The 13,361-nt window shown below is 41.8% G+C and overlaps 1 protein-coding gene across 1 annotated transcript in view; it reads left to right on the top strand.

Moving 5' to 3' along the window:
* The window catches only part of TBC1D12 (TBC1 domain family member 12), a 48,489-nt gene that overhangs the window by 13,669 nt on the left and 21,459 nt on the right, over positions 1–13,361 (top strand). The window contains 2 exon segments of the mRNA XM_033149249.1: positions 4,458–4,581; positions 13,238–13,294. Of these exon segments, the coding sequence (XP_033005140.1) occupies positions 4,458–4,581; positions 13,238–13,294 (181 nt within the window).

Genomic DNA, 13,361 nt, shown 5'->3' on the forward strand with positions numbered 1-13,361 from the left:
TATTCTAACCTAGGTCAATGCACATTTTAAGTGCCCGGTTGTTGCGGTTCCTTTGTAGGTGCTTGCCAGGGCAAGTGAGTGGGAGGTTAATTCTGGATCATAACCTTGGATTAGATGGAGCAGAAGCTTTGTTAACAGCAAAAATAAAACACTCTGAACTACTTCAGCTTCGTGAAACAAAGTTCAAATAGCTTCATTACAATGTGTAAAAGGTGACTTTGTTCCGTGTGTGTGTGTGTGTGTGACATAATACTCGTACCTTTGGAACCAAAACTCAAGAGTTCAGGTTAGAGTTATTCTGTGACTTGCTCTACTGATTTCTTAATGAGAAACATGCAAGCAGTTCCATGGTGCTGGGGACTAACACCTAAATGTGGCAGAAATGGTCAACCTGTACATTTTGTTTGTTTGTTTATAAAATAGTGGGTTGATTTTTTTTAACATAGTCCCCTCAAGATGGCTTACGCAGTACAAAAACAACAACAACCAGAATGCAAAAAAAATGCAATAGGAGCAGCATTAAATATTTCATATATAGGTCAGTTAAAACAGAATATGATTCATTCTCCCTTCCATGACATGGCATTCTTTCCCACCAAACCATAGCTTTTCTCCCTGCAAAGTGTTCTTCAGGGTTTAACATGTTGCCTCATCCCCACATGTGGTGGGGCTTAGAAGTTTTGGGGCAGGGCAGATGGTGACGACTGAGCTGGAAAAATAAGACTCATGTTGTCATTGCACTTTCAAGATTTCTGTCCATTTTCCAGTGCCTGGATTGGCAGCTTAGATATGGCTGGGAGTACTGGTCTACATAGAAAGAGCTTTATAGCACCATTCTGGCTGCTTATGCATACTTTCTTCACCTTTCCACTTTCCTTCCCCTCCTCCCATGTTCTAATACACACTCATGCGCCTTCCCTGACTTCATATCTGCTGCCAGTGAGAAAAGAATTAAAGGGAGGGGCCTGTTGACACGCAAGACTGTGCAGAGATGCCACAGCTGGTTACTGTTTATGTGGTCAGGTTGACTTTGATAGGTGACAATACCCCATTATAAGTGCTACAAAATGTTTTATTTGGACCTGAAATATTGGTTTGTTTGGTGTGTGTTTTTTGCTTGCTTAGTTGGGTGACTAATGTTCCAATGCAATGCCAATTCTTTCTATAAAATTTAAAAATGTTATACGTTGTGTCTGCTAGAGCAGGTTATCTGTAGTTGAAAGTTTTTTAAAGGCCATGGCAGTATTTTGATGTTACAGAATTGGCAAAGGTGTGCCTACATTTTCATAGATGGTGAAAAAAAACATGCTTTCTTGGTTTACCTCTTTCTACCTAGTATAAATGCCAGTTAAGTTACTACTAAACACTAAAATAGTTAAATCAAAACTACTTAATAATTGGAGCCCATGCAAATATAAAATGTTCACAAGAGCAGAACAGCATATGTTGCATCAACTTTAGAGCTTTCAGCCCTGAGCAAAATATATGGACTGTACAGGTAGGCTGAAATTGGATGGATTCACCAAGGTTTATCATTTGTACTATATTCTGTGTAGGTGACAGATTTCCTATCACTGTCTAGGGGTTTTTGCAGTGATGGATATTCCTCTCATGGACTTGCTTGGTAGGCTTCTCTGCTGTGGTTGCTTCTTTGCATTAAAACATTCATCCTCCTCCCACAGAACTGGAATGTGTATTTTCACTTTCCCATAGAAAATTATGGAAGGAAGGCTAATTCTGCTATTCTGTATGTGTTATGTACTTTTTGCCAACAAAAAGGAAGCAAGAAGAACATTCCCGTGTTCTCAGTTGGAAAGGAAATATAGTTCATAAAATTAGTACTTGTACATCAGCCATGTAAATAACCAGCATTTTCTTCTAGGCGCATTTTGTGACTGGGAATTTAATTAGCATGAGCAGTTTCTGAGCACTGGGTGCAATAATGCACCTAAGATTTCAGATTAAAACTGCAGAGTGGAAGGAAAGGAGGAAACTTTCCTGCCTCCCCAATTCTAGCTCCTCTCTGAAGAGTGGAGAAGAGACCTTATTGTCTTAAGAATATTAGGGGAGTGGGCAGGGGAAGTACTAGAGCATGTGAAAAATGAACATAGTATTTTAGCTGCAGTTCATTCATTTTCAGCTTTGTATTTTTGCTATATAAAAGCGCTCCTAGACATTCTGTTGGTGTGGCCTTAACCTAGGTTTATGGTGCCATTTAGCTCCTAGCTTTCATATCTCAGTTTCTAACACTGCTAGCAAGGGGAATATTTGCTTCTTTGCCACCACTTCAGTTAGCATTCTTGATGCTAGTTCATTGAAGAAGAAGAAGAGTTTGGATTTGATATCGTACTTTATCACTACCCGAAGGAGTCTCAAAGCCGCTCACATTCTCCTTTCCCTTCCTCCCCCACAACATACACTGTGAGGTGAGTGGGGTTGAGAGACTTCAGAGAAGTGTGACTAGCCCAAGGTCACCCAGCAGCTGCATGTGGAGGAGCGCAGACACGAACCTGGTTCCCCAGATTACGAGTCTACCGCTCTTAACCACTACACGACACTGGCTCTCCCCACACGCAGCATTCAGAGCATTGCTTTGTGCTAAATATGGATATAATAATAATAATAATAATAATAATAATAATAATAATAATAATAATAATTTATTATTTATACCCCGCCCATCTGGCCGGGTCTCCTCAGCCACTCTGGGCAGCCTCCAACAAATACCAAAATACAATACAAAGTCACAGTTTAAAAACTTCCCTAAACAGGGCTGCCTTTAGGTATTTTCTGAATGTCAGGTAGTTGTTTATCTCCTTGACCTGTGATGGGAGGGCGTTCCACAGGGCGGGCGCCACTACCGAGAAGGCCCTCTGCCTGGTTCCCTGTAGTTTTGCTTCTCGCAGTGAGGGAACCGACAGAAGGCCCTCGGCGCTGGATCTCATTGTCCGGGCTGAATGATGGGGGTGGAGACGCTCCTTCAGGTATACAGGACCGACGCCGTTTAGGGCTTTAAAGGTCAACACCAACACTTTGAATTGTGCTCGGAAACCTACTAAGGTTGTGTGCATGCCTCCACATTAATAGGGCTAGTGGCTCTTAAATAGTAGGAGAGTGCTTCGTGTGTAGCCTTTATAAAATAGCACTGTGAAGAATGGATTTGGTATGTGCTGTGGCTTTTTCTGTTCAATGGTTATTGGCACAAGCAGCTTCTATAGAACTCTACTACACAAGACAGCACTGTGGAAGCTGTGTGCATAGCATAGCCTCTTTGAGTTAAGTGACTGATGTCACTTTAACAACATGATAGAGCACTCATTTTCAGTCTTCATGTTCTTGCCCAGAGTGTAGGGGCAGGTGGAGACCGTCGTGGGTGCCCTGCGGGGGAAGACTGTTGCTGCCCATGCAGAATGAGAAATTGCACATCAGGCATAAATGCTGACTTGCAGAACCAGGTAGCCAACTAAAGATACATAACCATATAACATTGATTACACAAGCTCAATTTCATGTCGATACAAGTGCTAAATACTTGCCAAACATTAGATTACTGTTTCTCCCTGGAACCTGCCCCCCCCCCAACTGCGCATGGATTATTTTTGCTGCCATGCCCACATATTTAAATCTTACAGAAACCACAATCAAATTTCAGAATCTAGTCCCCAAAATATTTCTTATTTAAAGATAGCTAGGCAAACTGGTACTTGTTTTTGACTTGTGTATGTCTTCCTAGCCCTTTCTCTGCTAGAATGTATACCTTGAAGCAAAAAGAAAAATACATTGAAATACCAGTATTTCTGTTTAATGATAATAGGCCTCACTCTAATGATAAAGGGCTTCCCTTCAGCAAGATGCTATAAATCAGAAATCTTTAACATACAAATGCTTGTTTCCAACAGGGAGGCCATTATTCCTTTTATTTTGCAAATGTGGACCAAAAAGTAAGAGTAACTGCTTACTCCAATATTACTTGGCTAGGAGATGGGACTTAGGTCAGTTTTCTCACCAACCCCCTCCCGTTACAGCACGCCAAACTCTTCTCGCCTTAGATTTGTTCTTCCATGGCTTGCCTGGGCCACCCGCCCACCTCTCTCCTCTGACATGGCAGCATTGGTGTGACGTGGGCTGCAGCTGCAGAGCAGGATAGTTGATGTGGTGCTCTCCTGTCGTGTCCTGACTCCTTCTCCACAGCTCACCTGGAGCCCCCAGTCACCTGCCTCCTCCTAAGTGGTGTACTGTTAACTAGGCCTGACCAAGGGAAAGTTTTAAAAATATTAGCTTCATAAGTTTTGACATAGCCGTCTCTTTCCCTCTCCTTACCACCCCCACCCTGAAAAAAAATCTGTAGAAAGGAGCTGTGATTAACTGTTAATCTTAATATTTAGGTTTAAGAAATTGACATCAACTCCAGCAAACACACCTTCAATTTTAAACTTCTTTGTTGTTGTTTTAAACAGGAACTTCTTTGCTAAAAGGACAAAGGAACTCAAACCTGCTGTCCACAGTGCTCCTGGCTGGAAGTTGTTTGGAAAAGTCCCACCGAAAGAAAACCTACAGAAAGACTCCAAGATAATTCAGCAGGTGAGTATCTGTAAAATGATGTGCAAACCTTCTCCCATTTTGTCCTTGGAATTTCATAGAGCAGGCTTCTGTAAGGTAGTCCTGCTTAATGTTAATTTATTTAGTAGGGACTGCCACTCCTGCTAGTGTTGCTTGCCTACTCCGCCAACCCCACTGTCTCTTCCAGGCCCTTCAGCCCTCCCAGACCCCTCACAGCTACTTCAGCACCCCGCCTGCCACCCCATCCCCCAATCTTCCTCTCCCATTGTTTATCCCAAACTCTCCTCTCCCCCACAGTCTGCTGGAAACTCTCTCCTCCCCACCCTTTCACAGATCACCCCAATCTCAAGATCCTGCTGCTCTGCCCCTTGCAGAGGAGAGGGGAATGAAGAGGAGAAAGTCTTTCTACCCATGCTCTGTGATGCCAACAGAATGAAGTGTGCATTTGTCCGGGGTGAAGAGGAGAGTTTCTCTTCTTCTCTCCAAATAGCAGTGGGATCTTGAGATTGGAGCAAGTTATTTGGGGATGCAGAGTGGGGAGGTTTCAGTGAATTGTGGGTGGTGGCGGCAGCAACAAGGGTGGGGAGCATGGGAAGACCTGCCTGCTTGCTCATTCTACCTGGCTGCTTGCTCAACTGGGCCGCTTGCACGTTCAGACCCCTGTTGTGGGTGCAAAGGAAAGAAAGGGTGGGTGCCGGGTGGTGACACAAGGAGCATGGAAAGGTCTTCCTGGGCTACCTGACTGCCCCCTCACTTGCTCGCTGTGCTGGTCTGGCCACTCACACCCTCAGCCTGCCTGCTTTGCTGGCTGGATCTGCCTGCTGTTGCCGTGTGACTTGCAGCATGGCAACTTTTTTCCTTACAAAAATATTATATAGTAAGATAATCATTTTTTACTCTGCTCTTCAATCCTGAAGAGTTCCCAGAGTACCTAAAACCAGTGCTTTTTTCCTTAAAAAAATGTTTAAGGGTACTCTCATTATCCTACTCATGTTGAAATACTGCCCCTGAATGAGGCCAAACTTAGATTCACAAAATGTTTAGGGGTATGCGTACCTCCAGAAAAAAGCACTGCCTAAAACAATTAAAAGAAACCGCAGCTGAAACTTTTAAATAATAGTTTTGAGTATATGTTCACCTTAACAAATGGATGGAAATGTAAACAGAAGTTGCTAGTGCTTTGTGGCAGTCACTTGCAGTTGAATAGTTTACTCAGAACCCTAAAAAATCTTTTAGTCTACAAGCATAAAAATAATTAACTTTCTGCACCTGTGGAGGAGGGGAACAACTAATTTGGGTTAGATGAGGCATAGAATGCTGTGGCAGGGGTTCAAGTTATGGCTTCAATTTAAGTTTAAATGGATAGGCTAGTTCTTACATGAATGTACACTTCATTGCACAGTTGTTGCTTGGTAGCTGCATGTGTGAACGTAGTCCATTGAAGAGATCTATTGGTAAAATATATTAAAGTAATTAAAACCTGCAAGAAAAGAATGGCTTTAAATTAGTTTTCCTGTTCTGAAATTAATATATTTCCTGAAGCAACATGCATCTTAGCTAGTTGCTAGAACAGAGGATGCTATTCAATGTTAGTTATACTTGGACCCACTGGAATCAAGTGTGTTGCCCATTCCGAGTGTGACACTCATCTCTTTATGCAACCTAGAAACATCATCAAAAATCTATGCTTTTTGCACCGCATAATTGTATTGGTTTAGAGACCAGGCACATTTATATTCATCTTGAAACAAATCCCATTGAACAAAGTGGGTTTATCAATGGGATTGGACTGTTAAGAACTTTGTCTCGAACTTTGTAGATGTGTAACAGCTGGCTGTTATTAGGCAGAAGTAAATATCTGTGGTGTGTGTTTGGTAGTCCTAAATATTCATAATTTGCAGCTGAACATGTTGCAGAACTCAAGTAGTCTGTTTGTTTATGAAACTTGTAACTCACACATCAGTGGCTGGCTGGTATTGCTACAAATATTACAAAACTACCAAAACAATAAAACAGCAGTGCAGCGCAAGATCGGTAAATTTAACTGCAGTTTAATTGTGAGCTTAACCTTGCAGCAGCAGTTAGAGGACACACAAGAAACGCAAGATTTCTCGTATGGGTTTGGTGGATGATACTGATGAGCTACGAGTTGGCTCTCTTGGAACCTAGAGCCCTTGACAACTTCGTGATCCCACTCTGGAAGGAAGCCAAAAACATGTCTTTGTTATTTACAGTATTTCTTCTCAGACTTTTGCATTACAGTTCATTCTTACACAGAAAAGCAACTATTAACTCTTTCACTCTCTCTGCTAAATGGTGGTGAGATTTTACATGTAGGCTTTAAACTACATGCCCTTCCAGATGTTGCTGGACTCCCAACTCCCATTGTCTCTTACTACTGGCTGGGGTTGATGGGAATTGGTGTCCAGCACCCCTTGCTCTATGGGTTTTATTCACTGTTGCCTGTGATATCCCATTCACACATGCAAGCTCTTGCTTGTTGACAGTTTCTGGGGTCTGGCACATACAGTATATCCATGTTCATTCAGTACTTCATTGCTTAGCGGTTACAGTGTTAACTAAAATTGTTCCCCTGTCCTGGTGTAAAAAGGTAAAGGTACCCCTGACCGTTAGGTCCATTCGCAGATGACTCTGGGGTTGCGGCGCTCATCTCGCTCTATAGGCGAAGGGAGCCGCCGTTTGTCCACAGACAGCTTCCGGCTCATGTGGCCAGCATGACTAATCCACTTTTGGTGAACCAGAGCAGTGCATGGAAATGCCGTTTACCTTCCCGCCGGAGCAGTACCTATTTATCTATTTGCACTTTGACGTGCTTTAGAACTGCTAGGTGGGCAGGAGCTGGGACCGAGCAATAGGAGCTCACCCCGTCGCGGGGAGTCAAACCACCGACCTTTTGGTCGGCAAGCCCGAGGCTCTGTGGTTTAGACCACAGCGCCACCCGCGTCCCAAATATCTACTTGTGGGACAGATTTGACCCACCAGGGCTTCTCTTTTGGCCCACAAGGCTGTTTTGACCAAGCTATGTCCACCTGCCCTGGTAAGGGCGGATCATTTCTGAAATGACTCCGCAGACCAAATGGGAAGATGTGGGGCAAATCTGGCCTGTGGGCCAGAGGTTCCAAAGCCCCCAACAACTAGCTGATTATCAGGTGCTTCAGCACTGCACTTTGAGATGTGTCCGTCACCTGATGTCATTGTGACATCAGAGTGACTGGTAGCAAATTTTGGGGGTGAGCATGGGGTTGTAGGGGGAGGAGAGGAAAGTGAAGTTCTGTTGTGGAAGTGGATGTCCCACTCGTGTTCAGACAGTGTTGGATACAATCCTTTGCCTGTAATTCCTGAAAGGAAGATAATCCATTATTGTGTTGAAGCAAGGTCTCTTTTATCTTTGCATAGAACTTCAGTAATGTTGAGAATGAAATCCATGCTTTTGATCTCTACTGCCAGTCAGTGTTTCAACTTTTAAACCAGTGTTGCTGTGTTACTTTCCATACAACACTAAGGCAAATCTGACTGTTGATCAGCTGTGTATTGGATGCATAACATTGAGGCGTGCAACTTGCTTTTGGCTGCTAGGTTGTTAAAAGCAATTGTTATGCTGTTGTAAATGTTCATTTTGTTCTTTTTTTAAAAAAAAGAAATAAAAATATAATTCTGAATAAAAGCAATTGGTAAAGTGCATCATCCCTTGTGAGAAAGCCGGAAGATTTTACTTGTAGCTTTCTCTGAACCATTTCCCTATCATCCATCTGTAATAGCTTCGTTTGAAGTTTTAACCTCAATACGTTATTCATACTATGGTCTCATTTCTCTGTGAATAAACACGCCATTTACTGTTACCTTGCACTTGAACCCCAAATCTAGTAAATCTATATATAGTAAGATATTCTAAGATTAAAAGCTGAAGCTGAATACAGACACTATGAAATTAACTTATATGCAGAAGTGCTTTAGTAGAAGTTAATATTTCAGATATTGAAGTTGTATGTATTTATCATTGTGATGGATTTTGTTAACTGGATTTTAAAATCTCTGGCACAACACATGTGGCTATATACTGTCATTGGTAAAAAAATAAAAGTAGTAGTAGCATTTTTTTCTGCACCGTGTGAAATGTATTTTTTTGTAGTTAAAAACAGTAAATAGTAAATAAGTTTTATGTTTTAACTTGCATATTGTTCCTTTTGTTCTAATATTTTCTTTAAACAGGAGTATTACATTTTCTGAATGCATGGCTTAAAAGAGTTATGCATGTACCTTATGCTTTGTATAGTTAGAAAGTGACTTGCCACAATGACAACGAACTCAAAAGTCATTGCTTTTGGAGGCAGAGAAATTGCTCTTATGTAACTTATTCTCTTTCAATCAAGACTTACCGAGACTTCCAGGGTTTCTGGGAAAGCATTCAGCTGACTTCTAGAAATAGTTTGGTGGTTAGAAAATAGTGAATCAAAATGCAGGACACTTCTGTGGAATGTGAATAGTTTCCTGTAGAATAGCTATCAGTGAGGGTAAAAAGCATATTACCAGTGACTAAGGCTGCAGTCCTGGGTACACTTACTTGGTGGTAATCCCCAGTGAATTCAACAGGACTTACTCCCAAAAAGGCATGTTTAGGATTACACTGTTTATGATTTGGACTTTTATAAGTTTACAAGCAAAGCTGCAGAAAAATCATTTATGTCAGAGGTCTGGTCATGTTTCAGTTGCTTTGCTTCAGGATAATGGTCAGGGTCCAGAGTGCTATGAAATTAGTTTTGATCACTTCTCCATTCCCACTTCCTCCTTTTATTTCGTCTGTTCTCCTTTCCTCCTCATCTGTGCTGCATGACAATTTTTTAAACAGAGAACAGTTTGCGATAATGTCAGAAAGGTTGTTCAAAGAAAAAATAATAATGCAAGCCCAGTGGAACATCTGTATCACTCACTACTTTGCATGACAAAATAAAAAATTCTTTCCAGTAGCACCTTAGAGACCAACTAAGTTTGTTCTTGGTATGAGCTTTCGTGTGCATGCACACTTCTTCAGATGCACATGAAAGCTCATACCAAGAACAAACTTAGTTGGTCTCTAAGGTGCTACTGGAAAGAATTTTTTATTTTGTTTTGTCTATGGCAGACCAACACGGCTACCCACCTGTACTTTGCATGAGACTAAGCAGCTATTTTGATCTCCACCGAAGAATCAGGCAGAACAATCCTATGGTTGGGTAAGGAGGAGCAAAGGTGGAAGAACTGACAAGCCTGTGCCAGCAGAGCAAAATAATTTTTGTTGTGTGTGTGTGTGTGTGTGTGTGTGTAATCTGCATTTCTCCCCCCCCCCCTGCATCTTTCATCTTTTAAAAACTTTTCTTCCCATTGGTTTCCCCTCATTCCAGCAACATGACAAGTATAGGACACTTTGCTTCCCTGACACTCCCTTGAAATATGGTACATACTCCTGCTGCCAGAGAACTGAAGGCAGAAGAGTAACAGCATATGTGATTTCATTGATTGTAACAAGGTAGTCTCTCTTTGCCTGCAGAGAGGAAGATCTGGAAATTTTTATGGGCTCAGATCCCTCCCTGTGTCCATAGGATTGTGCCCTTAAAAAAATAATCAGTATATCATCTGGCAGAAAAAAAGAACATGTTTTTCTTCTTCTGCATACAACCAGTTACTTCTAAAAACTTGTCATGTCATCAGCATGGATTGAAATATGTGATGAATAGAGCAACATTTCATGTTTTTTCCTCTATCTAAAGAATGCAGTCTATCACATAGGTTTTTCAAAGCGCCTCATTAGCAGTTTTTGTTTGGGATGGAAATAATTGCAGCTCCTAAAATCAGCAATTTTACTTCCTTAAAAAAAAAAACCCAGCTTGACTTTTCTCTCCTCCTTTTTGCTCACCATGTCCTTTTATTTCTCTCACTGTCCTGGTAATCTCTCACTATAAATGTGTATGAAATTTTAAAGTTCTTTAGCAATCTCTAGAGTGTCAGGCTTCCTTAGAAATTAGTTTAAAAGCAGCTGAATAGTACTAGTCATAGGAAATTGGACAGGGTGTATGTCAGTGTTCGAAACTCCCATTGTTCTTGGCGCATTTTGCGACAGGGAATTTCATTAGCGTGAGCAGTTTCTGAGCTCTAGGCGCAATACTGCACCCTAAGATTTCAGATTAAAACTGCAGAGTGGGAGGAAAGGAGGACCCTTTTCCGCCTCCCCACATCTAGCTCCTCTCTGAGAAGAGACCCTCTTAAGAATATTAGGGAGGTGGGTAGGGGAAGGACTAGACCATGTGAAAAAGGAACATAATATTTTAGCTGTAGTTCATTCATTTTCAGTTTTGTATTCTTGATATAAAAAGTGTGCCTGGACATTCCATTATTGCACCCATAACCTAAGTTTAAGGTGATGTTTAGCTCCAAGCTTTCATATCTCAGTTTCTAACACTGCAGGGTGTCCAAGGGTGGTTTGAGCTTGAGTTTATTGAATAGTGGTATTTCAAAAAGCTACATGATAAGGACACATCGGTTTGCTATTTGAAGAAAAAGTCTGTCTTTCTGTCCAAGCTCCATGGAACGTCTAAAATAGCTCAGCAAAGGTGATGTTAATTGACACTTTTCAATTAAATTGTTTGGAACATTCATATTGATCCTGTGACCTATGGTATTCTGTAACATCTGTTACCCATAAATGAGCATGGTTTATTTCCCGCAAACAATGAAGATCAGTGAAAGTATGTTAAACCAGCAACTAAGTATGTTAAACCAGTTAACGAAGTTCCTTGCTTGCTAACAGAACCTACTACTACACTGACACAATGTGGGGAAATGTTTTCCCATCAGAGAGGTGCTTCCAAGGTTATGGGAAAAGATTCCTAGATAACTTGGCACGCTTGGCGCGTGAGCTTTTGCTATCAAGATTCCTGGTATCTTAGTTAAACTACCTATCCCATATTCATTGACTTTCTGGAATAATGTTGCCATAGTGGGTGGCTGATCTGTCACTAGATCTCCCAAGGACAAATGAAACTAGAGAGAAATTTGCTGGGCCCTGGAAGGCTGCTAGTTGATTCGCCAACCAGTGTTCATATCGAGGTCATACGCTTTCTCTGGCATGGCAAACCTCTCTAAGTTTGAAGTATACGATTGGTCACCTTGCTATTAGTTTGGCACTGTTTACATCTTATTCTCAGTAGCCCCTGTTTCTGCCCCTCCTGATACGTGATGATGTAATATTAGTCAATTTGTACAGCCTTTTCAGTACTGCTTCAGGTGTGACGCAGTCTGTTTTTGTGCTAGTTATATAGGGAGCAATCTAAACTCCTCCCTAGCACAAACGGGTTTTATGGGGGGGGGGGGTGCAAGCAGGCAGATTGCTGTGCCAGTCTGGAGTTGCAGCAGCGATCAGTCCCAAATGGGGCCCAAGGCCACGTGGCATCAGCAGGGATGGCTTGGGATCTACCATATTTTTCAGTGTATAACACGACCCCTATTTTTTGAGACTCCAAATTGAGGAAATGGGGGGAGATTGCCCAGAGTTGTTGAGCTTCTATTGGGGGGGGGGGGGTTTGCCAACAATTGCTTACCCGCCTGACCGTCACTGCCAAACAAATGCCTCTACGAAGCCACCGATTGTCTGCCCGCTTGCCGCCAGCTGCCACCAATCGCCAGCAGGCCTTGCTGCACCATCCAATCACCCGCCCAATGGCTGATTACAATCTACTGCTTGCGGCCACCAATCGCACCTCCCCCTCTGCACTATCCGTGTATAAGACGACTCCCAAATTTAAGAATTAATTTTAATATAAAAACCTCCTCTTATACACAGGAAAATACTGTAATTTATCCTGGCCAGGCCAGCCCCTTCCCCACTCCTGGGAAGGGGAGCTCCACTGCTTTCACTCCAGAGGCAGTTGCCAGTGGATGGCTGGTAAGAGACCAGCAGCGCTGTTGGGAGGGTTTTGATTTGGGTGGAGGTGCATTTGCCCAATGCAGTCGCTGCCAGCCTGGCCCAAAGGAGGTTTGAATTGCTCTGCTAGTCTAGGACATTGGTCCCTTGATGCATCTTTACTGCTGTGCCAAATGCTTCATAAACAGAAATGAATGCTAAGATAGATCTGAATTTAAACATGCAAATCATTTCCTGTCGACTTTCTTCCCTGCTTAGTCCTCATGGAACCATTCATTTTAGCTATCTAAAACATATGCATCTCACTAAAAAGATTTAAAACTAGTAGAATTTAAAGGTGAGCTTATGAAAAATACCAGAGAGAAGCCAAATGTATGTTTATATAAATGTTAACCTTTTAGAGTGGGTCTTTCTAATTGAGAAGATCTGAAGACTGTTGCCTAGGGCATGACTTAGCTAGGAAAGCCATAACGGATTATTATTTTTGCCCTCTTTACATATTATACAATCTGTGCCTTAAACTCTCGGTGGCTTTTTGATAGAAGCTTTGAATTTTAGCTTTTAATATAGAGTATGGGTATATGTCTTAAATCTGTCCAATGCCTCAATCTGCGTTGGAATTGAACATGAGCATGCTTGAAAAAGCAGTACGCACTGGTGGTCCATATAAACTGTAAAGAACATAAAGTTTGCATGCATGTTGCTGTATATTAATGACTGTCAATTGTTTCTCTAAGGATTTACTTCTGTTTTTCTCATTAGGATGAAAGTTCTGGCAGTGTTGCATCAGTATCTACACTCAATCTATTAAACACAGGGGTATGAAATTTAATATTTTTCTATCACATTATATGCCATGCATGGGATCTTTTTAGCAATCATTGAA

This window comes from Lacerta agilis, chromosome 5, assembly GCF_009819535.1.
Source record: "Lacerta agilis isolate rLacAgi1 chromosome 5, rLacAgi1.pri, whole genome shotgun sequence".
In the NCBI taxonomy this organism is placed as follows: domain Eukaryota; kingdom Metazoa; phylum Chordata; class Lepidosauria; order Squamata; family Lacertidae; genus Lacerta; species Lacerta agilis.